Source organism: Lonchura striata, chromosome 6, assembly GCF_046129695.1.
Source record: "Lonchura striata isolate bLonStr1 chromosome 6, bLonStr1.mat, whole genome shotgun sequence".
In the NCBI taxonomy this organism is placed as follows: domain Eukaryota; kingdom Metazoa; phylum Chordata; class Aves; order Passeriformes; family Estrildidae; genus Lonchura; species Lonchura striata.
The window spans coordinates 45443257-45470381 of record NC_134608.1 but is presented as its reverse complement, the minus strand read 5'-3'; the positions used below and the strand labels follow the sequence as shown (position 1 = coordinate 45470381).

Sequence of the window (27125 nt, the reverse complement as noted above, 5' to 3'; positions counted from 1 at the left end):
TCCATGTTGATTTGAATATGTCTTTATAAATAAATACACTTAATTCTAGAACAACTAAACGTTATTCTGCTTGTCTTACAGTGAAGTAGAGGGGTTTACCTCACTCTACATATGATCAAAGATTACATCATAACCCTCACAGTGGGTTTATCAGGCCATGTTAGTCTTTCATTCTTGAGTTTTGCATGATGTAACTTGTACGAGAGCTAAAGAGTTCCTGTACAGTTGCACACTCACTCCCACATTGGCACTGGCCTTTATCATAACAGTGTTTGGTTTGGGTTACTGGGTGAGGCTTGGAACAGTGTGATACTTTCAAGACCTAAAGCCAAACTTCTACTTCATGAGGAAAAGGCAAAATATGGTGGTGAAATTATGGTTCAATGCAGGAATCTGAAGATTTTGGGTTAGTTTCTCAGGACATTCAGGCATCCTTTTCTCTAAAGCACAGTGTTTCTTACAGATCTCTGTTGCCTAAAATGTCTGGGGGAAAATAGCTTCAAGAAAGCTGCAGAGAATGCAGACTTCATTATGGAAGGCTTTCACCTTTCAAAAAATGATTACTTCAGGTTATTCTGGCTAGGGCAAATGCTGCTGACTGATGGCATGTATTACTTCTCAAACTGAGTGTGCTATTAGCAGTCCTACCTTTTTTCTATAAAATTAACACTTGGAAACAAAAAATGGAAACTACAGAATCTTTTCAGCTTTGTAAAGGGCTCCATCAATTGCCCTGCAATGAGTAATCCTTCAGCTATATGCTCTTGCTTATAATTAGGTAATTTTCCAGGTTGCTCGTAAGAGCTTATCTGTATCCTGAGTTCTGAACCTAGTGCAGTGTCTTAATAAAGTAGCCAATAAGGTGACTGAAGCAATGACTAACTGCCAGTCAGAAGTGGGTGGTAGTGGTCATTTTATTTACTATGCATACTGTATTTAAGTAAAATCAGCAGTTTTCCTATTAGTTAACATATAAGACAGACTGTGTAACTGTCATTTTAAGACTCACTGAAGATAATTGTAAACATGCTGGCATGAAAGTACTGTATTGCAAATGAAACACATAAGCACTAACTAACACTATTAGCCCCAGGGTGAGTCTATTTGTGGCATGATAGAAATACTGCTCTCTTCCAGGACTAATGTTGGTCTAAAACAGTGTTGTTTCACAGAATCACAGAATAAGCTGAGTTGGAAGGGATCCACAAGGATCATTGGGTCCAGCTCCTGTCCCTGCACAGCACCATCCCCAGGAGTCACACCATGTGTGTTGTCCAAAGACTTTCTGAGCTCTGTCAGGCTGGTGCTGTGAGCACTTCCCTGGAGAGCCTGTTCCAGTACCCAAGCACCCTCTGGGTGGAAAACCTTTTTTAATATCCAATCTAAACATCCCCTGATGCAACAACTGTTACCAGTGTCTGCCCCTCCTCTTCCCCTTATGAGGAAGTTGTAAATGGAATGAGGTCTGCCCTCAGTCTCCTCCATGCTGAGCAGACCAAGTGACCTCAGCTGCTCCTCACACAGCTTCCCCTCAAGGCCTTCACCATCCTCATGCCCCTCCTTTGGACAATCTCTAATAGTTTCAGCTCATTTTAATATTGTGACACCCAAAACTGCCCCCAGCACTGGAGGTGAGGCTGCCCCAGTGCAGAGCAGAGGGGACAGTCCCCTCCCTTGCCCAGCTGTGCCTGATGTCCCCAGGACAGGCTTGGCCCTCCTGGCTGCCAGGGCACTGCAGACTGAGAGCCAGCTTCTCACAGAACCAGGAGCCCCAGGGCCCTTTCCGCAGCACAGTTTACCTAACTGCTGGACATTTTGTCCAGAAGGACACTATGAAAAACAGGTGTCATAAAAACTGTTTATACAGGAGATACTGCTGTTTAGTTGCCTCAGCCTTCAGTTACCTGAGTGTTATTTAGGTGAAGCACCACTTTCATTCCCTATCTGTCTGTTATTCATAGAAAGGAGTGGGAAGTATCTTCCATAATTTCTGAAAAGGAAAGGGTTATTTTCACACCATATAATGGTAACTGGTATGTGTAATCATATGTGGTCACTGTGAACAACACTTATCCTAACTTAAATGTGAGATTTTGTCACAAAAGCATAAAGGGAAACAAGTTAGGAATTGCAGATTTTCTTCCATTTCAAGACCTGATCTAAGGGCTTTATTGGAAACTCATCAGTGTGTTTTTCCTCCTTTTATTGCTGTGTCCCTAGAAATGGTTAGGGCATTTAAGTTGAACAGTGCCTTGGGTTGGGCTTGCAGCATTCTGAATTATGCCAGTTGAGACAGAAGCTGGGCTCAGTGTGCAGTTAAAGCTGTTTTGTGAATGTGTGAAACTCACAGCATTACATGGTAATTTTGTCTTATGATGCTTTTAAGTTGTGGGACCATTGTCTTCATTTTGAGATTGTGTTTTCCTATCACTAGCTTTGAAACTCAATGGCTTGGCTATCCAGTGCCCAGGAGTTTTCCCTAATAATGTATTTGGAGGGAACAACTTCTTAGAACAGAAGGGGAAAAATTAAGTTAATTTATTACGTTGGCAAGCTTGTATTTTTTTTTTTTTGCACTTTGAGTGCTATTACTTTGGGATCAGTTAATTTCATTTTGAGTAGCAGAGCAGAATTTTTCTGGGTAAGCATGGACAGTCTTTTCCTTCGCATGAGTTGTTGAAGAGCTGGAGCAGCGCAATGCCTCCTTTAGCCCAGAGAGTGGCAATATTGTAACGCGAGTCACGATACATTTAACACCTGATCTTCCTTCAGCTGTGTCTTTCGAAAGTGGCAAACCCCGGTAGTAAAGCAAGTTCTTAACCTTGGAAAGGTGGGGATTAATTCGCAGGAGATGTCAGCACAGAGGTGAACCCTAATCCTTTGGAGATGTGAAGTGCTTGTAGGATGGTATTTCTGCATGCTCCAAATGAAGCATCTATCATAACTTAGGTCAAGTGTAGGCTTTCCTGGTTCAGATCCTTCAAGGGCAAATGTCTGGAAGTAGTTTAACCTGCTTCTAGTTAAAGGGACAAAAGATCATAATAATGCTCCTGGGAACAGATATGTTGCCTTCAAACTACTTTCAGAGCAGTCTGATAATATAAGGAGACCTGCCTAGCTAATAGAGTTTATTCAAGTTATTTAATGTGAACATGTTTTAGTTTAAAATAAAATAAAAATAAATCCCTTTTTTCCCTGACATACAAGGAATAATCTCACATAAGCAGTTAGAACAGGTTATTGAAACTCAACACAGGTGCATAAAAATGTATGGTATACACTGCAGCTGCCAGCTTGCTTTATGCAATGTTAGAGCAGTGGTGTCGATCTAGGAGAAATATTACACAGAGAATCATTATGGTTTTCATTTTTCAGAACTTAAATTAAGTGCCTACCTAGCCATTATATTAATAAATGGCACTCAATTATTCTATATATTTCATATATCTATGTTGGGAGGAAAGCTATGGAAATTATTCCTGTAATGTTTTTAACTGTGTCATGGAAAAGATCTGAGATCCCATCCAATGCACTGCACTAGTGGTGCAGGAACACTTGATACAGCACAGATTTCTTTATCCAGCTTAAAATGACAAGGACAGGATTTCCTTATGGAACATTTGTGCCTGATACGAAGATTCAGCTACAAAATCAGCATCCGCTCTCTGAAGACAATGTGCAGTCATAATTTCTAGCAGAGTGCCCCCAGAAGCAGGTGAGTCTGCAAAAGAATCTGAAAACCTGGTAATTAGAGTCATAACTCACCAAGAAACTGGGCTATGATTTAAAAACTACTTCATATATCAGAAAGCTGAATTAATTGCAGCTGAAGGTCTCTTCTCAATTGATCTCAGGTGAGTAAGTGTCCCATAAGATACCACTTTTCAATAGCTGAACCTGAATATTGGATGGGCATTTTCATAGCACATGCAGTCCCTTGATACTGAGGCTTAAGAATTGCCTAAAAACTTTGTGATGATTAAATTATGTAAGAATCTTCATCTAACAGGTTAACAGTGCTAGCTCTTCAGTAACACATAAATCCTGTGACCAACCTCTTTAAGAACCTGTGATCTCTGAGCACTTTTAAAATTAGATAAGCTTAGACACTTCTCTCAACCCTTTGCATGCTTCTAGAAAACCTTTCTCTTTTGGGGTACTCAAGTCAACTTTAGAAATTAATGAAAATTTCTCCTTTGAGGTCCAAGGAGTTATCTAAGAGTCTTCAGTTTCCTGTTTATTCTAGCTGGCATCACAGATGAGGTGAAATGTTGCTAAGAAGTTAAGTTGCTGGCATCCACTAAAACATGAAATTCTGTGGTTTCAGGCTCACTACATATCTTCTGTTTTATGTCTTCTTAAGCAGAACTAACTCAAACTAGTTTGGGTTTTTTCTAGAACAAAGATTTTTCAATCATTCTAGTTTAGGGTTATAGAATTGTTCTGTAATGCTTAGCAGACTCAAGTCTTAAATTATATAAGTCCTTTTTGCTCTTTATTTTGCATGTTCATTAAATGTTAATTTATCAACATTATAAATTTTTATAAGAGAATTATGTGCCTGGATGTATCTGCCTGCTTTCATGTTAGATATCCTGAGCAGCCTCTTCTCTGGCTGTTCACATAGGAGCCTTGGTGTCTCGAGTCTTACACAGCAGTGCACGCTATGTATACTTTCACATGTTGAAAATAGCATTAGGATCTTCCATTTAAGTTCTTAATTTTAGAATTAACACCCATCCATCTGAAGAACCTGAATTGCTTTGATATGTGTGGGGGGGTCTGTTTTGGGGGCTTTATAGTGACCACTTCAGGCTCTTGCAGATGTCTAATACGGATACTTTGAAGTACCCTCTGTAACACTGGTACCTACTTCTTTCCTGTGTTTTCTGGGAATAGAATTATTAATATACAAATCAGAGTGGCATCAAATTTAATGGGAGGTGAAAGACTGCATCTAACTGATGCTGCTTCCTTTCATACTAGCAATCATTGCACAGTGAAAAAGGGTTCAGCTGCCCACCTCTTACCCTAACACATAGGAAAGTAGGCTCCTAATAGAAATCTAAATGGGCTAAGATAGCCTATGCAGATGATACCTCAACTCTAATTTGTTTTGTGGCTTCTTATAGTTTAAACCTACTTCTTCTTAAATAACTCTTTTTTTTTTCTAAAACTTTCTTGCCTGATTTTGCAATGCAATATTTCAAGTTATTAATTTCCTGTCATTTAAGTTTAGAAATGTACATGGCAGAAATATTGAGATGTGAGCAGGCAAAGGTTCTCCTGATTATTTACTTAACAGCTAGACAAGACCATGTCTCACTTACTAATCTCAATTGTGGGTTTATTGTGTGGGTTTATTTTTCTCCAAAGACCTGGATATGTTGTGAAAAAGGCATAATATACTCATAATACTCTCACAGGCTACATAAAAATGCACACAATATTCTGATCAGTCCAGAATTACTTCGCAGATGGCACTGCCATCACACAGAATCAATCTGAAAAACATGATTTTTTTGGTCACTCTATGCAGAAGATGACCTTCAGGCATCTTATTAATGTTGGTAGGAGTATAGGAGGAAAAATTCTTCTGGTAGTTGTATCCTTCATGTTAGTCCCTGAAAAATTAATCTATTAATCAAAGATTTGCCATAATTCACTCCAGTTTCTTGGTATTAACTAGGCAGTGAAATGGCAGAAAAGGGCAATTTCTTTTTCAAGTAGACAGCTTTATTTTGTCCAATTTTCTTGACAAGGCATAAATTTTAGGGAGCAGTGACTCCCAATTTATGCAGAAAGGTTGCTGATGTTGGAAAGCTGCAGAGCTTTGAAGGATGGTGTAACTGAAGGGAAGGTGTGAAAACCTTTCATATCTTCTGCAAGGCCTTTCAAATGCATTGACATCCCACTCTTGTGCACTGAAGTAAACTGTTCTAAAAGGTGTTAAAAACACAGTAGACCAGCAATGCTGGAAAAAGTGATTTTTGGAAAAATAAGCTTGCCACAAACTATGGATGATGAAAATTTGGAGGTCTGCATACTTTATAGGGGACAAGGTACTTTAAAATCATAAACACTTGGAAAATTGAACTACCAAATAGTAATGATAAGTGAAGGCCTGAAACAGTGTGAATGAAGTAGACCTTAGCTCAAGATAGACTCCTAAAGCTGCCAATATTTCAGTAGCTACTCTGAAGTTAAACTTTACTATAGTGAAGTGTCTGGTAAATATTTAATGAAGCTTTTTTAGAAAGATTGATTCTATTCCTACTTTCCTGTACCTCATTATAATGTTTAAAAGTCAGCAGCTTTTCTTTCAAAATTGCCAATGGTAACATTGGAGAATATTGCATTTAAAACACTAAAAAACACTGTTGAGACACAGTAAAGTTTTAATTTATAGCACAATAAATGAACATTGTGCTCTTGCTCTTTGGAGGAGAGGGGAAAAGTGCACATTTGATTTATTTCATCTGTCTTGGCCAGCACATGGAAGTGAGCCTACATTCAGTCTTTAGCCATTAATCCTGCCTGATTTGCCAGAAAGTTTTCAGGACCCAGAACCCTGGCTTGACAGGTTAGTGAATAGATACTAATTTGGGTTTCTTGAGCAAGAATCTGCAATTGTGCAGCTGTCCTTTTTCTTCTTGACCTCCTTCAAGTTGAAGGTAATTATTTTTCAGCCAGATCAATACTGATTGAATTTTGTGGGGGGAGGATAGGAAGTGGCTGTTTATATGTAGCCTGTTCTAGAGTCCTGAGTGTACCAACAGTCCAAACTGCATTCCCACCCCTTTTTCAGGCCACAAATCTCTGTTCTGTGTTTACAGTTGTAGGTTATGGGTCTACACTTATATGTTTCAAAATATGACTTTTTTTGCAGTCACTGTTTTTGTGGGTGTGTCACTGCCTTTGTGGATAAGTTTTTGCCTGTGCAGAATGGGAGTGAGGATCTTAACCTTGTTTCTAAATTGAAAAGTTGTTATCTTGTTCTATACCTATGCTAGGGTTTTTTTGTCCTATCCCACCCTTCTTTTTATCCTTTCATAGTCTCAAGAGTTAAAGTCAGCAAATGTTTCACATGGAGTAGAGTTCTCAAAGCTCCTACAGCTAACAAAGCCAGCCAGGCAGAGAAGAGAGATCCTTGCTGATGAACACTGTAATAATCTCAAGACGAGAGGAATTTATTATTTGGTCAAATTTATCTTACATATGGCATGTCTGACATCTAATAAAGGTTGAGTTATACTGTAGTTCAGGCATAATTAGTTAAAAGGGTGACTAAGCCATGAGGAAGAAATGAGTGGGAAAGCTTGGTTACCTAGTTTTAATACTGATTATAGTTTTTGATAAGATTATGTCATGTGGGAGTTGTGATAGATGTATATGTTTGTGTCAATAAATGTCTGTTTAGCTTAGTGTTGTAATTTTTTAATGTGCTCCTATGGAAAAGGATTCTTCTATTCTATAATTGTTGTGTCTGAAGAGTGGCACTCCTAACGTGGAATGCATGTGGTAAAGTAGCAGGGGGGAAAGCTGTTGGCTTCCCAGAGCAAGAATCGTAGAAATACATGCTGCAGACAACCCAAAAGCTGATTTCTGTAATCCCATGTCTTCCCCAAAAAGAGAACTCTAGGTGGCAGTGTGATAGTTCATTGTTAAGGGCTGTCCGGCACAGCTAGCTCTAAAATTGTAAGCACAAAATATTGCTAGTATTGGAAAGGTGATAAAACATGCTTTATTTGCTTGCCAGGATTTTGAGAGTAATGGCTTTTGTAGGCCCTAGGAAGTTTTCATCAGGCATCAAACCATTTCAGGGAAAATGGAAATACTTGGTTACCTTTGGATAGTGTTTCAAGTATAATCACTGTGATTGATAATTATATAGGAAGAGCAATAGCTTCAGGAGAATATATCTAGAATTATACTGCCTTGAAAGACATGACAGTACCAAGATTTTTTTTCTGAGAGTTCAGGTCTAATCCAGTTTAAGTGGAGCAAAGAGCTTGCATAGTGGCTTTTGTCTATTCTGCCTTTCCTGCTTAAGCACTTCAAGCCTCCTGGAATGGATGGTGAAGTTGCTTTCTATTTGGTTGTGGTTCAAGTGTAGCCCTAAACAGATCTAGAGTTCTGTACTAATACCATCTGACTGTGTTTGTGGATCCTTGTGGCCAGGTGAAAAATATGAAAGTTAACTTCGTTCTGAAGACTCAAATGACTTAAGAAAGGCACTCAGAAGAGCCATGTTTGTAGTGCAAATTTAAGGTAATCTTGGATCCTCTTAAGGCGACACTAAACTTTGTTTCTGCAGATTGAAGGTTTTTCTGTTAACATCAACCTTCCAGTTAGGAGTGCTAAAACCAGTTTGCCTAAGAATTTGAAAGTTTATTTTGCTATTGAAATACCAAGAATATGGATATGAAAATCAGCTTTTGTGGAATTTAAATGATACAGACAGAAGATGCTATTTCCAAATACAATATTGTCACACATATTTTGTAGGTATACAGTGTAGTATGGGGAAACAAAAATATTACTTATACAGGAAAAAAAAAAAGCAGAAGAAATGTTTCTAAACACAGGCCTCAGAAATAGCCCCTGTAGAGTGCATATTCTGCTGTGAAAGTATCTTCACAAAATCTTGTGTGCAGCAACACAGTGGCAGCTTTTTCTTCAAAATTTACTTCTTCAGAGTAGTGTTTGGTTCTTCTATTGATCTAATTATTTTCACCAAAAATGACCTCAAGAATTGACCTGCTCTGATAAAGTAGGCTGTCTTGTTTTATTTGCTAACAATGCATAATTAAAAAAAAAATAAAACTAAGAAACACTTAGAACCCAAGGTTTCAATAAAACTAAGACTGTCTCAAGCAGTGCAGTGTTCATAATTCTTGAAAAGAGTAAACCTGATTAATCTTTCTAATTGTTTTTTTCTGCTATGATAATTTGCAACAAATTGTGTTTGTCTCTCTTGCCAGCTGCATCTTTTCAATTATTACTATTGTTACTTGTTTTTGTCAATATATAGCAGCAGTTTTCCTGCTTTTCCCTCTAATAGTATATTTCTCTTTCAGGGAGTTGATTCACTTGCTCACTCACCTTTCTGAAGCTCTGCATGAAGCACAACTTAAACTTATACTGGTCATCCCTCCTGCAGTTGCAGCAGGGTGAGTATTCCTCTTTAGATGGCAGTTTTCATGTGAGAAATACTTTCTTGTCTGATAAACAGTAAGTTCAAAGCTTTGTTCAAAGCTGTACAGTTTAAAAGAAGAATAAATTATTTGCATTTGATTGGTAGTCCTTCCTCCATGCATGTTGCACTGAATAGTTTAGTAAGTATGTGCATTCATACATACTTCGTAATTTTTGATGTGATAGAGGAGCCAACAAGGAGAGGTGCTATGCTGGACCTTGTTCTCCCCAACACTCCAGCTGGGGTGTCATGAGAACAGAGAAGATAGGCAGAATTCCCTCCCTTGGTGCAGCCCAGGATGTGGTTGGCTTTCCCAGCTGCAAGTGCACAGTTGGCTAACAATTGCATAGTTGGCAATGCAAGACTTTTTTTTTCCCTCAAATTTCCTTCCTTCCTTTAAGATGTTCAGCAACCCTATTGCCTGCATATGAAAACTCAGTAATGTAAGTCAAACAGAGAAGCATTGTTAGGTACTTTTTCAAATGAGAGTCAGTAGACAGCTAATGAAAAATATGACAGTTTCTTATTTTTCTCACTTTGGGCTGTACAGCAATATGGATAGGCTCACAGCTAGTACAGATTATGAGTTCAACAGCACAGTTTCAGGATAGTGTTTTACAGCCTCCTAAACTTCTTGTAGGCTGTCACATCTTTCAGCGTACATTCATTTTCAAAGTGCCAAATAGGCTGAGAAAATTGAATGCCTGAGCAGTCTGGTAAATGTTGCTTCTGTGGCCGGACTTTTCTCTACAATGACCTCAAGTTTTCTTTGAGTTTTATGAGGAGGTCCTATAGCATGTTGGGGAAATAAAGCATTTATACTTACAGCTATCTGTGCAGACTTAAATGCATCTGGCTGAAAAGATTCAGGGATCCTGTAGCAGGTGACTAAAAGGTTGTCTCTGTCTTGAGTTCAGTTAACATCTGCCCTATAACTGTGGTGTTACCTCTTCTGTCGGTTAGTAATGCAACCCCATCCAAACCAAATCCTGAATATAGGTACTCCCTACCATCTTAAGACTGTAAGCCCAGAACAATATCTACCTAATTTTGTTCTTCAATAGCTGCCTGAAATCTGATTGCAGTTTGTTTCCTGTGAAGTATGTACTTGAGGGTACTTCTTGTTTCTTTATATTTTCCCCTGTTTCATGCAATAACTGATTTATATGCTTACGAGAAGTAGCTAGTTTAATGCAAAAATCCCTTTGCTTCCTGTGTGGGGCTGCCCACCCAATTTTGATAGGCAGAGAGAAAGAAACAATGTGTTGAAGACTGTGGCAAAAGAAAACAATAAATTCTATGTAAGTTGCTAAAGTAGAGTTTTGTAAAACATTAGCTGTGCAGAGTCCTTTACTTAAAGGACTGAAGGCCTAGCTGCATTTTGAGGATATTCCTTCATATCCCTCAAGCACCTATTCTTTTACCTTGGCTCAGGAACATTAATCCTCTTAATTCCTTGCAGATTTCTCTGGAAAATTGTGTGCTGGTATGCCTTTGCATCACATGACTTTTCAGTGGTGCTAACAAGTACTTTGAGTTTCTTCTGATATGGTTAAATCAAAAATAATGCGAAATTAGTGTGTCTAATCTCCTGTCTGTCATTTATTCCAGTCTTTCATGCTGCCCTCTTATGTCCTACATCTCATCCCAATTGATGGTTACTTTAAAAAGTAATTTTCTGTTGCTATTAATTTTAATCTATTGCAGGTAAAGCAAAAGAGGAAATTTCAAAACATTTTTCTAAAATGCCTTATTAGTCACTGCATCACACAGATGCTTCTTAAAATGCTAATGCATGCTCTGGTAGAATTTAAATAATTTCTATAAACACTGTTCACGTTTGAAGTGCATTTGTGATTTGGGTGGTAGGGCGAAACTGGAGAATAACATAAACCTCAACATTTCTGTTCATTGTGATACCCATTGATGTTACCAAGGTCAGCCAGAGGAACCTAAGTTTGATTTGCTTCTATAAGTTATGTGGGGCTCTATAGTCTATTTTTTAAAAGTCCCTAAACAAGAGTTAGAGCCTCTATAATACCTCTGTATTCTTAAACATGTTTTGCCTGGACAAGAATTTGCATTTTTAAGATAACTATTTTTCAGGACTATTTCTGGATTGAACACTACACTCAAGTTTGGATCTTGTGTTGTCGTTGCTTCCTCCTGCTGTCCTGCATATTGACACAATAGTCAGGTCACATTTCTGAAATCTTTCTGAACTGGGATTTAGGGATGAACTATGAGAGCTGGAAAGAGATGCCTATTTAAAGTGCAATTTTTAACCTGAAATAAGTTATACATGCCTGTTCCTAAATGGCCTGTTTGTAGAGGAACTGTGAGAAATAACAGCTGTAATTTATATAAAAGAATCTGAAAGTCTCATTTCTCTAAACTAATTATATATATATATCTTTATTCATTCCTAAAGTTTTTGGGATTTATCCATAAACCTTTATAGCCCAGGAGAATTCATTAATCACATTCTTTTCCATCAATAATCTTACATAAGCCACCTGTCTGTCTTCTCTGTTTGTGTTCTTATTGCATTAACTAGAGAAAACACAAAAGTTTTTGAGTAAATAGGTTGTTGCAAATAGAGTCATAACTTACAGAAACATCCTAAAACACTCACAATGTCCATGTATATTTTAAAGCTTAGAAATATATTTGATTTAATGATATCAACAATCAGAATTCTGAAATTTTCTTTCTACCTTACTTGGCTTTTTGGATAGCAGCTGTACTTGAAAATACTTGATTTATAGGATACAAGGCTTGAACTGAAAAGCACCTCATACTTTGTATTAAATATCTCGTGACTTGAAATTCATTTTGGGTTTTAAGACTTCCAAGTGGTTGAAAGTGTGCTTTAATGCATCTTACGTTCTTTAGTTTGTGGAATCACTGTAGGCTGTTAATCAAAAATACAGAAAAAGGCATGAAAATAAGTACCATCAAGAATCACATAATATATCAGAGTTCAGCAGCTGGCAATGGACTGATAAAGGAGACATGAGCAGTATGTGGAATATCCTACACAATTGGGATGTTAGGAGCTGAAACATTGTCCCTTTTGTGTTCTACCCTGATTAAAATTTAAAGAGAGCATAGTCAAATGTAAGCAGTTTATTTAGGAATTTGTAATTTAGACTCTTTTGATATGCGTTAAGATCAAAGCAGTCTGTCAGCAAATGCTATCTGAAAGGAGACACTTAAGAGCTAAAAATACCATTTTGCTGAGGGAAAACCCGTCTGGAAAATGCAACACTGCACATGAGATTGAGTGTGGGATGTAGGAAGAGAACGTGTTGGATCATCTGTTTAACTTCTCAAATTCAACTTTTGCAACAAAAATTAGATCAATCCTCTGCTGAACCATGCTTTAGTAACTGAAGTGGTGCCTTTGGATTTTGGTTTGCTTGTAAAATGTTCTGGACTAAAAGAAAACTTAACTCTTTTTAAATCCACACATTTTATAGCTTTTCACAACATTAACCAGAGGCAGTTTATCTGGCATAAGCAAGAGTAATCAAGAGTTGGAAATGTGTTCGGATGTTGATTAGGAGTCAGGAATCTCTCTAGCAAGCTTTACTGTCACAGAGAATGCTTGTAGAGTTCCCATGGTGGAAAACAGAGATTGAGATAGTGTTTTCATCCACTTGATGTCTAGGAATTGCATGATGTTCCTGCAAATGTAAATGATTTACAAGAGAGATGAACAGCAGGAGCCAAAGCTATTCTTTTTGAAGTGTCTATGTGTGTAATTCTCCCTTGTGGACTGGAGTTATGCAGTTGAAGATGTCTGAAGAGGCATGCAAGGATTGCAGTGGTGTGTAAGTGGTTGCTAGAGCAGATGATTTGCTGAAGACTTCCACTCTGTCTTTCAACAGAATGGCTCAAAAAGTTAGAGTTTTACTGCTTTAAACGTGCATTTGCATTGATGCACGTATAAACTATGGGTATCATTTCCATAATGTCAGTGGGTAGCCACACATATTCATGTCCATTGCTGATGGTGAGGAACTCCATTGGTCTTACTAATCCTGGGCTTGATTAAATTTCTGCCTTAAATATATGCAGTTCAGTGTTTTATTGTACTGCAGAAATTATACTGGGAAAAGATGTGTGAATGTTTTTATACAGATTTCAAAAGCTGATGCCGTTGAGGCAGGACGGTATGAAATAATTCCACTTCAGAAGGCTTGAGAGTAGAACTCTCATTTATTTAAAACACACCGCTCTTTTTATAGAGAGCTTTGTCTGAACCAATTCTATTGGTCCTGAAGTAAAAACATCTCAAACCATTGGTGTGCAGTGATTGACGCACAGTGGCAGAACTTATCTATAAACAATGTGAACAACAGGAGAGATAAAGAATTATTTACTTTCTTTCCCAGCTGTTTCCCAGGCTTTTGCCTGGTTAGAAACCTTTGTTTTCTCTCTGGCTGAGAATACCCACAAGCCTCTTTCCAAATAGGATAGCTGTGCTGGAGTGAACTACCTTTTTGCCTAAATATGCACTTGCATTACTATGTTGGGGGAAAAAATAAATATTGCAAATGGACCTTGAAATTTGGTTGCACCTGTTCTCAGAAGTCATAGGCATTGGGTTGGTTATTTGGTTTCTTTGTACTCAAATTTGTTATAATATTAGGAATGTATTCTCAAAGCAAAAATTGAGACTTTGTATAGTAACTCTTGTATATCTGCAAGTAAATTTAATATTACTTGATTAGATTATTGCATGTTTTGTCCAGGTTGAGCAACCATTTTTTCACTGTGTTTCCCGATTACTGTCAAGAAAACAATGAGTAAAGAAAATAAGGTTTATTTACATAAGCTATCATTGGAGGGAGCATCAGTAATTTTCCTGTTTCTTGCTGTTGTGAGAAAGAACAAAGACAAAAAGTTCCTGGAAGCTGTAGGTTTCCTTCACAGGGGTTCTCAATCTGTCTGTGGCTGCATAACCATTGCCTTCCTGGCATTTGTAGTTTATTACAGAATTTAGACATATGATATAAATACATTAAGTCTCAGTATACACTCATTAAAAGCCATTCATTTTCTTAACACAGTGTTAAATAACCCTGTATTTAGGTTGTTAGTGAATGCTTTCCTTGGGCTATTATAATCCCCTGAAGTATGATCCTTTTTGGGCAAAATAAAAGTAAAAAGGGCATTGGTTGTGTCACTTCATAATAAAATACTATACTCTTTATTGACATTTTGATGGTTAGAATATGTACTAGGCAGTTTGCCCTGTCTGATGAATATCCTTTTAACACACCTCTTTTCAGGCTACAAGACAGTAGCTGCTTCTTGATTGACAGATGATTCTTTATCTCTTGATATTGTACAGAATCTGTAAATGAGAGAGAGTAAACTGTGAGGTAAACAAGCAAACTCAGGTGCTGAGGTGAGAGGCTTCCCTGTCAGCAAGATCTGTAGTGGGGCACTCTAGTGTGCTGCCCAGGGGGTTTCCTGAACTGGAAAACCCTCAGGGAACTCCACAAGGAGGTGAATTGGTTGAGGATTATCCAGGAGTCAAAGAGAGGAATGGATTACAGGATTCACACCCTACCTTCCCTGGTACAAACCTTTTAGGGAAACAGGGCACATGACACAAAAGATTCCCTGTCATCTTTCCACCTGACTGAACATGTGACTTAAGGGATAGGGGGCAATGGTGACAAGTTCCTGCCCGTTGCAGCAGTTGCATCTCCTCTGTCATTTCCCCACCTTCCCACTTTGTCATTATTAAGGGTTTTAGAGTTACAGATGTAGCTACTGCTGCATTTCTGAGAAAAAGTAGCAAAAATCTGCTGAAAAACCTCTAAAACTTTGGAGCTTTGTATGTATCAATCATAATTAAAATGCATGGAAGACAGTGTTAGAAGGAGATTGTTTCAATTGTTTAAGAAGCCTCAGGTAACACAAAGTAGCTTTATACTTTAGTAATTTTATCAAGTCTAGCATAATAATAACCAGCTATATCAAACCTTGATCCTTGATTTATGTAATTGTATGCAAAATAGCTGCTGTTCTTGGCTGTGTTTTAATAACATACTTGCAAGTAGAAAGCAGAGGTCGGTGAGCAAGGTGGTTTCATTCAACTTTGTGGGACAGTGTTGGGGATTATTAGTAAGAGTAAAGCACATTGTAAACAAACTACTGGAACTGTCACTGTCCTCATGACATTCTCAAAAAATGCTACTATTGTCAAATTGCATACAGTTTAGCTAGAATAATTTATCTCCTGACTAGTTTCTGACAGTATATATCAAAGCAGTATTTAAATTAAAACCAAACATGTTTCTTCCTGATAAAAGGTACATTTAACCTCACAGCTTCTAGAAAAATTTCTCTCTTTATTGACTTCTTGAAATGCACAGCTGTAGTGCAGTTGCTTTCATTTTAAAGCTACAGGAACCCAAACCACTTTATATCTTCAAGTGTTTGAATATAATGCATGTTCTTGTCTCATCAAAATACAGCAAGCATCCCCAACTTTGGATTTCATATTTGCATATGTAAGGAAAAAAAAATTTACAGCTTTTCTTCTTGTTACTTAAAACTTCTATAGGTATGTATTATCAGTATTTTACAGCACTAAACTGCCACTTCTTCAAAATTAACATTTTAGGTACTCAGTTTATTCTTTATTCTTGCTGCAAAAACATTGTGGATGTGAAGTACTGTCTTAAGTATCTTCAGCCTTTTTTTGTAGAGCTGCTCTGCAATGAAAATTACCAGAATCATTACACCTATCCACTAGCAGTTGATACCAGTTTAGTTTTGCTACTCTGCCTGTTTGAAAGATTGGCAGGAGGGTAGACATGTTGTCCCCTCTCTTAGTGCTGTCATGCTCTTTTCTGCCTTTCCTATAAATATACATATTTGACTGAAAAATAGAAAAAGCACACAAGGAATAGCTGCTCATCGACCTCATATTTCCTCAGCCTAATGGGTGCCACAATTGATCAGTGTTTTACATAAAGAAAATAGGTACTTTGGTCTTTTAGAAACTGATTATGAACAGATACTTGTAATTATATATTTTTTTATATCAGTAATCTGTCTTCTTTAGAAGTTGCTGCTGATTCAATTGCCTTGCCATAATTTTGTGTTTACAGAATGATATGTTTGTTGGTATACTATTCCAGTGTATATATACACACTGTTTCCCTTAGAAGTATTTCTGGCAAGTAGCAATTCTGATGTAGAATGTTCAAGTAAACAGCAGGGTACTTTTTATGATAATGTATGGTAAACAAATTCAATGAAATTATAAGCAGCTTCTAACATGTGTCTGTTTTGGAGTGAAATGGGAACCGTCACTTACTTTTAACATCATTCTCAAGAAGGACTATGTGGGACAGAATGTAGAGCATTGAAATTTTGGTAAGTAAATAATGCTGGATCAAACCAGCAGGAAACATATTGCTTGTTTCAGATGAAGTTTCCAATCACCAGATTATGTCAAATAGCAGTATTTTAGAAAGCAAACTTTGTGGAATACTGTTTATTAAGTAGCATTTTTCTTTACCAAAACATTCACTTAAAATTATGAAAGGTTAAAATATTTGTGAGAAACCTGGTCATAATAATCTTATTTTGTTGGATCACTAATACCGTTGCTGAATTTTTCTGAGCTTTCCGCATGTCACATCTTTCTCACTTTTCTTTCCAATTTGACAAATGAGGTCACAGAAAAGCAAGCAATTGTAAAAGTGGTGTTTATTTATTGCAAACTTACTAAGTATATACTATATATGCTCTGCATTGCACAATCAATATACAGAAAATGGGACTTGGGAGGGAAAATCTGAAAGCTAAGTATGCAGAGTTTCATATTTGTTGTGCCTAGTTGGTAATAACACTTTGACCTCTGTTGTTCCCATAGTTATTCATCTTCCTGTGAGTATTCTTAAAAAAAAAAAAAAAAGGGACTGTCAGGAATATGGGAAGTACAGTTACATATCAAGAAATTTTTTAATCAGATTCTGTGCATAAAATTCAGCGCTCAAGAAGGCACAGAAATTACTCTTAAGAGGGCTGTCTAGGCCCTGTTGACTGGTGTAGTCATTTTTATGGCATGTTAGAGAACCTGTATAATATGTGTCATTTAGATCACAAGATACAGTTTAAGATACGAGTTTATACTGAGGGGAACAGAAAACTCAGTAGGAAATTATTACTGATTACTGAGTAACAGTTACTGGAACAAGTTTAACAGTGTCTTCAAATTATGGTAATACTGTTAAATCCTACTCAGTCATGCTACTGGGCTCATGTTTTTTTCCTGTATAAAAGCTCAAAGTATAGGTCTGTCAGTTACATCTCTTTTTAAAGTGAATTCTGTTAGTGACAGTAAATCTGGATGCTTGTTAATGGCTCTAAACTACATCTGTTTCCCTTGCTGATGACTTCCCTGGTTTTGCTGCTGTTTGTTGGGCTGCCAGCTCAGTACAGCATGGCTCTGACTGCAGCCATGAGTTGTTCCATACATTTTGCACAGATTCAGAAAGGGCTCAAGAGGAACAAATCTATTCTTAGAGCTGACTCTTCTAAAGATTATATCTTACAGTAAAAAATCAATGCAATGAAGATCTGACTCTGCTGACATCTTCTGAGGCAAGTGTACACATCTGGTTTTGAATTTCCTCTGGGGAGAATCATTGAAATAATCTGTAGGTCAGCTAACAACAGCCAAATAGAAGAAAGGGTGGAATGTATTCCTCTGCATATCTGTCATTTGTAGCTCTACCAATTCTGAGCCAGCTGGTGTAGAGCAATTACTACATAAGTTTCAGTATTAAGTTGGAAAACTTTCCAAAACACTAAGAGAAGAAAAATGAATGGTGAGCATTTTATGCAAGGAGGAATTAAGGCTACATTTGGTGTGTTAAGAGTTTTTAAATTAGGCTCATATGTTCCAGAGTGCAAGCTTGTTTTGTGTGACGTTCTGCTATTGGAGCATGGCTTGCCTGGGCATTAAGCCCTGACATGAATGGCACTAGAATAGCTTGGAAATGAGGAGAAGCAAATGGTGACACAGTGGATGTTCATTTGTGCATAGTCCTTCTTAAATGGCTCCTGTGAAGAGACTGAAGCAATGTAATGGTAGCAGCATGAAAGGAGATAAGCTGACCTTTCCAAAAATGGAACTGATAAATGCAACAAGTGTCAAAATTAATTTTTTCTTCTTTGGTAGTCAGATTGTCTGGTTTTGTTAAATGTGTATTTCTTATGTTGACTTCAGAGTTTTAGATACACTGTATTTTTTAAGTTACACTGTAACTTAACAATTTGTAAGTGACTGGTCTGCCAGCATGTCTCAGCTCTGAGGACAGCAGTTTTCAGGCTTATTTGTCCCTAGCAGTATGCTGAGATTTCATGCTTTCTTTTCAGGACATATATTGCTTGGAATGTTTCCCCTTCTTTACTTCTGTTACTGGTTTAAACCAGATGGGCCACAGGTAATAAGCTTGGCTTCATGAAAACTGTGTAGGCTACTCCATGGCAAGAACAGATCCCATGCTTCTCCCTGTTTGGAGAGCAAGGACTGCAAAGACAATGGTTTGGATGGGATGTCCATATTAAAGAAGAGTGCCAGCCCTTAATGTTCTGCAAAAAAATTCATTAGGTACAGAAATACCATTCTGCTTCCTGATAAAAATATAGCAAGTTTTCACTTGTTGGTCTGTTAAAATTCACAGTCCCCCATTGATATGAAGCACACCTAGGGCTTTTGTGTTGTGAATTTGTAACACTCAGTTACACTTTTTTGCTTGTCAAGCTGTCTAGGTTTTGTTGGTTTTAAAATATTTATGTTAATCTTCCCTATCTGAGAATTTGGTAAAGAGATTTTTGCCATGGAGAAAATTTGAACACGGTCAGTTTAAATTCTCCTTTCTTGTTTGCTAATTCTTTTATAATTTTTGTCTCTCTGACTTATTAACAATAAGATGTCATTTCATACTATGTAAGCAAAATGAGATTTGGAGATTCTAAGATGGGCTTTAGATGGGAGGAGAGGGAACATCCTGCTTTTGTTTCTGCTCTCATCTGTTCCAGCACTTTAGTGTGAAACTGGGAGAGTGTTCTCTGAGTAGAACCAGCTGAATAACCATGACTGGAAGAGTGTAAATGACCAGAGGTGATTGCACTGGTTTTATGGAATAACCTTTCATTTTTATCAAAGGTTATGGAATAACCTTTGATTTTTAATTCTATTTTAAGAAGAATAAGACTTTTGTACAGGGATTGTCAAATACAAAGCAAAGTTGGGAGGAGAAATTGATACTAACTTGGCATTTGTGTTGTTTCTCCTGAAATGGACTGACCTTAACTCTGTGGTTCAATGGACATTTTTGGGTTTGAAATGTACAGTCTCTGATTTGTCATATCGATCTGGGTTTGTAGGTCCCAAGATCAGATAGTGTGTTTGGATCATACTTCACCTCTTTCAGCATTTTGTCCTTAAAAAGGAATTACAGGGGAAAAAAAATCTGTATTTTGAAGGCTAGTGAAGATACTTGAATTTACAGTGAGCATGTGCATTTTCTGAAATGCCTGAGTAACATGCATCTCTGCAAAAGCCTCCGTGTCTGGGAGGATGTGCTTTCTAAGGGAGAGAGGTCAGAGATGGAGAACATGCTGTGCTTTTTACAGTCTCCATTCAGCTGCATGGAATTCATCCCCCACTATATAGAAATCTGCTTTTGTCTACCTGAGGGTCTCTCTTTTGTTGGTTAAACATTCAATATGGTCATGTTCTTTTGACAGCAGGGATTAGATCTGTAATTGTTGTTCATGGCTTTGAAGAGCAGTATTGTTTCAAGGTCCTGTTGCTGACTTGGCTGCTTGATACAGTGCTGTTGTAGACAGACCTTAATTCTGTTTTTAGCCTGGTTTCTGAGGTAACAAGGTGTCTGTAAGCTTTCGTTCTTACATTTTTTCATCTCTCTGCTAGAGCTTCTTTGGCATTTGACCAGTTTCAAGCCAAACTGAGATAGGCATAGAAGCCAAATTGAGATAGGCATAGAATTTTAATAGTAGGTTCCTGTTACTTCATGAAAAGATGTAGCCGGACATATGAAGATAAAAAATCTTTTTTTTTCCCCCTAGACCCAGCTGTAAGAGGGCATTGTAAGTGAAACATCTATAGGACACCAGAAATCTAGTTGCAAAACATCCATGGAAACTGGGATCCATGTAGAATTGTTTTCTAAGTACTGATAGCGGAAAATTACTTCAGTAAGCTGTCATCCTGAGAGTTTTGAAAAACCTAAAATGAGAAAGTGTACATACAAAACTGTCAAGTGGATTTTTTTGGAAAAGGAAATGGTTTCAGATGGAACTTGGTTACACATTTGACTGTTTCATTATCAATGTAATTGTGTGATGAACAGGGTAGTCATTTAGCTCTTTCTTCTGTTTTCTATAGAACAGACTTCATGCGGGAAGAAACAGAGAATTTTTATTCAGTGATTGTGCATTAACTGAATTCCGCTGTCTGTGTTCATAAAATGCAGTAGCATTATATTGTAGTGCTCCTACCTGCAATGAGCTATGAAAACCAGTAATATCTCAAGATGAAGAAAGATTTGCAAACAGTTGCTCTACAGAAAATTATACATGACAAGAAAATTAAGTCATTACTGAGAGGCTGACTTGTGAAATAGAATCATAGTGGAAACAGAAAATCAATCAGTTTTCCATTATGAAGGCTATTCAAAGATGAGAATACAGGAAACCTCTCTTTTATAAAGGAGGGTGAAGGTGAGGTAATCCTGCAAGAAAGCAGTTTGAACTTGCAGGGAATAGCAGTCAGGTAAAAGACCTTTTTTCTCCTTATTTAATTTTGAGAGTCATTGTAGTGAGACAAGAAGTAATTGAGAATGTAGATTCAATTGAAAGTAAATGAAAGCAGCTTTCATTATTGAAGTATTTTTTTCCAGTCCTTCAATATGAAAGACTACAAACTCAACACCATACAAAAATATTTATCAGTAAAGCATTACTGGGAATTTTGAGACATATGATTGTATGTAATTTGGAAGATTCAGGTAATAAACCTTCTAGGCTGTGAAACAAACACCCCTGCAGTTATTTTAGACATGAAAAGGTGGAATACCAAAAAGAGACTGTTGAATTCTAGGCTGTGTATATGGAAATACCAAGGAAAACAGTGGGTTTCTTCTATGTCTGTGATGTTGTCCCAATAACTGGGATTTTGTATATATGTGTGGCAGTGTGCCATGGGGAAATGTTGACAAATTCTCAGGAATGTGTAAAAATAAGATTTATGCTCTCAGGGGAATCGTCAGTCTGTGAGTTCTGCCAGGTTGCCGTTGCTCTCTTACTTGAAGGGAGAACTTGTAAAGATTATGTTGCATTCCGGAAGCTTTTTATGGGAAGGATTTCTGTGGATGTTGTGTAAGGCAGTTTCTTTACTGTTTGTGAAAAGGAAAATATGTAACAGAATAAAATATGTCCAATTAAGGTTAAAACAGCAATGAACTGGAAAGGAAAATTCTCATTTTCTCTTTGCAGTATGTTTTTGTTCTTCCAACCCCTTTCTGCACACCCAGCAGTCCCATGCTCTGTTTCCTATCCTTAGTGTTAATAATTTCCCTGCACTGATAATTTCTACTTTTAGAATTTTTTGTAGAGATTTTGTAAAAAGCCACCTCTCTGAATTCTGATGTATGGTACCTTATCCTTTAAATGATGAGCAGGAGTGGAAGACACTTTTTGTATTCATTCCAAATATGTATTTTTACCGGGCTAAGTCTATATTTCTTACCCATTTTAATAAATATTTTAAAATGCCATAAAGAACAGATATTGTATCCATTAGAAAATCTTGTTGGTCCAAGGAATTTAAGCAAGTGTTTATATTTGGCTGGTATTTTAGAAATAGAATCCAACAGATTTTTCTAGAAAACAGAAAATTGAAATATATGCGATAAATATAATTCCATATTAACAGTTTTTTCAAATCAGAAAGAAGAAAAAATAAAGCTTCATTTCTTTGAGAGTTGCTTTTCCTTTTCAATAGCAAGGAAAACACGTTTACCACAAAGTGTTAGTTCAAAATATTAATTATATAAGACAGAGGATACAATTTGATTTTCCTTTTATGGTGGAATTTTATATCATCCTCATTACTAGTGTCTGAGCATTTTCAAGTCACTCTGTAAGTGATAGAACCTGTCACACTTTTGATGTCTTTTCTTATGGAGATTTGTTTATGTACTTCATACTTTGCATTTGTGTAGTCTTGCTTAGGTATTTCCCCTGCCTGAAATATGCGTGTGAGGTAAATAAACAACATACCCTGTACTGAAAGTAGACCATGAAGTGTAAGATGAATTTTTGGATCCTAAATTGTCAATCAGAAAAGTAGGTTGAGTGATGACTCAAGTCTGAACACTTTCTAGCTTTGCATCTGCTTTTCACCAGAGCATTTATCATTGCCAGAGAAGCTCTTTCATCAAAACATGGAAAGCATATTGGATAAAGAAGACATTAAAATACAATATAATGCCTGATTGCATAGGTTGAGACATAATATTGTACTGTCACATTGAAACTACTTTGAAAGGAGCTAAAAACCCCAGTGCTTTCTCAATAATATTGCAAACCAAACCTGTGACTATGAGGCATTGCCTGAGTAAGTGTAAGGCTTATTTAATGGTAAAAAACCCTCAAGTATCTCAGATTAAAAAAAAATTAAAAATGGTTCTTGTTAATAGTGCAAAGCAATGGTTTTCAGCAATCCCAGAAAAATCAGGCTTGTCCTTTTGTCTTTGCTTTCTTCCCAGTGTCTGTTTCATTGGGGTATGCACTGAGTAGCAGGCTTGGTTGTAGATTCAACTTATATAGTTAATTTTTTCAGTTGATTATAATTCACATTCATGTATTTTGTTCAGTCCAGATTACTGAAAACCTCCATGGATGCTGAATAGCAGTAGTTGATACTAGCAGGAGTTCTGGAGAATTTCAACCCTTTGAGGATATCCATAGCTGAATCTGGTTTCATCCCAGTGCTCTGTGCTCCAGTAGGGTCAGGGCAATGTCACCAGGCCCATCACTCATGTGGCCTCCCCAGTCCCGCTGCACCATGGAACAGTGCTGCCCCAGGGAGCAAATCCTGGCATGGGATGATCTGGGGGGCTGGGGGTTGAGGGGCTGGGGGTACCAGCTTTGCCACCTGGGGCATCCTTTCTCCACCCTGTTTTCATTCCTTCTCCTCCCCTCCTGCAGCATTATCTTTCTCCAAGATGTGGGAGGATTTCAGGATCTTGGATGAAGAATTTGGGTCTGGTTTTGCAAATGGGCTGAGAGGAGCCTTGGCTTACTCTAGACCAGTGGAAGTTTTAAGAGCAGATTTGCAGAGCAAACTCAGTTGTTACTTTCACCTCTCATTCTGCAGTGTCTCTTAATCTTCTTTATAAAGTTTTAAAATTAAACAAGCCATGTATAAAAAGTAATCCTAAGTGAAAATGGAGTCTGTCCCAGTTTAGCAGACTGGAAATATTCAGCAAACTGGGTAAGTTATGCCAAATTCTATCCAAGACAGAGGGATTTCGGCTTGAATGTTTTAGCAAATTAGGGTAACTTAAATACAATCTCTTTTTTTCTTTGGTTTTTTTGGAGGTTTAGGTTGGAACCTTAGGAGAAGTTTCTTCACCCAGAGGGTGGTTGGGAACAAACTCCCCAGGGAAGTGGTCACTAAGCTTGTACCAAGCCTGACAGAGTTCAAGACATACTTGGACAATGCTCTCAGGTATATGGGGAGATTGTCAGAGCTGTCCTGTGCAGGGCCAGGGGTTGGACTTGATGTTCCTTGTGAGTTCCTTTCAGCTTTGCATTTTTTGTGATTCTATGTATATTGTACAGAGCTAATAAAGAATGATGAAGCTTCTGCCACTGACTATTTTGGAAATGGTATTAGAAGTTTAGAAGAATGACAAGCTTTTGACTTAGACTTGGAAAGTACTACTTTCATGGACTTCGCGTATTCTGTGCCAAGTCTCCTGACTTTCCATGCTGGATTTCTCAACAAAGTAGTCAGGAGAACATACTTGCTTTTGAATTAAGTTTACATATATATCAGAATGATTGAAAACCCTCCAATTTGAAGTATAATAGCTGTTTAAAAATATTTGGGTTTTATTCTGAATGCCTGTTTCCTTGTCTCAGAGCAATTTTAAAGACATGACTCAAATAGTCCTGGTTTTGTTCCAGTGGAGCTTCCCAAAGTGCTTGACTAGAGCAGAGTTGACTATTAATTGAACTGGTGAGTCATGCTTGTTTTTTTGAAGAGTGCTGCTGTTTTAACACTATACATTAATTGACAAAGTATATTCATTGCTGCTAGGTTTGTTCCAAGTTGAAATTTATGCCCTTGCCACCCATATGGCATTCCTTTGTAACAGAAGTGGTTGAGTTATAAAATTGCTTTGGACAAAATTATGGCAATATCCATTTTAACCTGTGGGTTTCTTCTTAAGTTATACATGCAAATTTCATTAAAGTACTACCTGGCTAAATCTATAAAGCAATCCAACTTGCCCTAATATCTAATACACATTATAATTACTTTTTATGTTTTTTCCCTTCAGGAGTAATCACAATCAATTTACTGAAAATGTGTTTTGCTGAAGTTTGCACTGGGAAATTGCTTTGCCTACAGACATCCAAGTTGCTATAACATTGTTTCAAATACATATTTATTATTTTAATTCTTGTAGAACAACTGTAGTTTGCAATTGCAGTACATCACAAGCAGATGACTATAAAAAAAGCCTGAGGTCTACCAGTAGGTTCCAGAAGTGAAGATTTTTAAAAAATTTGTTACAACCCTTGAAGGAAAAGCATGGGATTGCTCCTTCCTGTGACCAGTATATCACTGGTTCTGAAAATCTGACAGGCATGTTATGTGATTTAATCTGCCCTATTTTGTAACCTGCATTTTGTTCACCTCTTTTCTTATGCAGTGGAACACAAAGTGTCCTTGTGAACTGATAAATGAACACTGTTATGCTCTGGTGATCCATGCATCACATATTGTTGGATGTAGAATTTGCACGCTGATCCAAAAGGGATAAAGGTCAAAATATGTGATTTTTCTGTTTATTACTTGCATCTGTCACTGAACATCTTTTTCATTTTTACATTTAAGATGGAACGTGAGTGGTTTTAAAAGCATACCTTGCCTAGACAAGGCTTGGCTTCTACTTTCTAGCTCAAGTAGCAGTTCCTGATAGTATTGGGAAAGTCTGGATTCTTCAGTCTCTCTCCTCTGCTCTCTAGTCTGCCTCTTAAATGGCAGAGATGCACCACAGAGTTTTTAGCTGTTAAATTACATTTTTTTACCCTTTTTTCTTATTTTGCAATGTCCTCCTATCTGCTGGGATGATATCCTACTTCTCTTCCTGTTTGTCTCATGTTAGCGTGCTTCAGAGCCCTCTGGTTGAGGGCAGGGTTCTTCTGGCAGAAGCCTCTCCATTTTAGTCCAGTCCCATCTTTGCAATGTGATTAAGGTTGCCTTATGTTGCCTGCTGTGCTGTTTGTGCTGCTATTTTGAAATTCCAAGTTCTCTTTGAAACAAATTCAACGCTTTCAGGCAACTTGTGTGAATTAATTGTTTCCATCTTGAATGATTGGAGGACGTCAATAGCTTCTCTGAGTCCAAAACAGACAAAATGTACACTCCTTCATCCATGAAGATAAGGTAGATATTAATCCAGGTATATATTTTGTAAAACAAGAGTAAGCAAGAAAAGGGGGGAAGAATGGTTTTCCATATTTCATACCAAGATATGCTGAAGGCAAAAACTAGACTTTTTCTAGAAAAGGTCATGGAATGGATTTCTTCTTTCTTCTCCTCTGTCTGAAGTAAGAAATGGACCTGTTTTTTGTCTAAAGAAAACAAGTTTTCTTTCTTAAGTGTGGTATAAACTGAAATTGTTCTTTTTGAGGTCAATAAAAAAATTATCTCTGGTTTATATTCTTCTATTAAGAGCTGCACCCATCCATTTATTTAAATATGTCTCAGAAAACTTAGTTTTTTAAGTTTCAAAAACAGTTCAACAGCCCAAACAATTAAAGGTTTTGTAAAAGCTTTTAGAGCTCAATTGATTGCTACCTAAGGCAATTTGATTAGTCTACAGCCCTTATAATCACTATTGTAGTCATGCTGGAAATGCTTATTTGGTAAGTATGCTGTGGAAGTATGACTCTTCCCACTAGCCGCCTCCATAGCATTGCTTTTTTTTTTTCTCCTTAGCTGTTGATTACAAAAATGTCACTGAAATATATATTTTACTTTTTTGCCACCTCAGAATGAAATATTTTTCTTATGTGATCAAATGGTACGAAACCCAAAGGAGAGAATAAGCCTGGTCATTGTTGTAATTTGTCTCCTCCTGTTTCTGTTTTGCTTTGTTTTGAAAGGACCAACCAGCCAGGAATGTTCACAAAGAAAGAATTTGATCAGTTGGCCTCATCAATAGACAGCTTCAGTCTCATGACGTATGACTATTCGGCACATCGGTAAGATTCCTGAATAAATCTGACATCAGAAAGATCATTGAAGGAGCTTATTCCTAATGAGGTCTGTTAAATCTACAGTACAAGTTCATTTTTTTTCCTAGTAAAGTGGATAGCGCTTTGTATGTGTATGGTACTTTAGTTCTGGATTAGTAATTGAAATAGATTATTTTTCCAGAAGCTAACTCAGTACATTTTTAACAGCAATGTGTATCTGGGGTGTGGATATTATGCAAGACTCAAGCTAAAAAGGCAATTTTTTAAAAGGGTAACTTACTCTTTTCCATGCTAAATAACTCTTTTTGAGTTATTTAGCACAGTTCTGCAGGATAGGTACACTAATAATACACTGTCAAAC

The 27125-nt window shown here is 37.2% G+C and overlaps 1 protein-coding gene across 1 annotated transcript in view; it reads left to right on the top strand.

The window, feature by feature from the left end:
• The window catches only part of CHID1 (chitinase domain containing 1), a 94731-nt gene that overhangs the window by 8693 nt on the left and 58913 nt on the right, over positions 1 to 27125 (top strand). Inside the window, exons 8-9 of the mRNA XM_021555174.2 lie at positions 9081 to 9173; positions 26672 to 26770. Coding sequence (XP_021410849.2) covers positions 9081 to 9173; positions 26672 to 26770 — 192 coding nt within the window. The remainder of the gene's footprint in view (positions 1 to 9080; positions 9174 to 26671; positions 26771 to 27125) is intronic.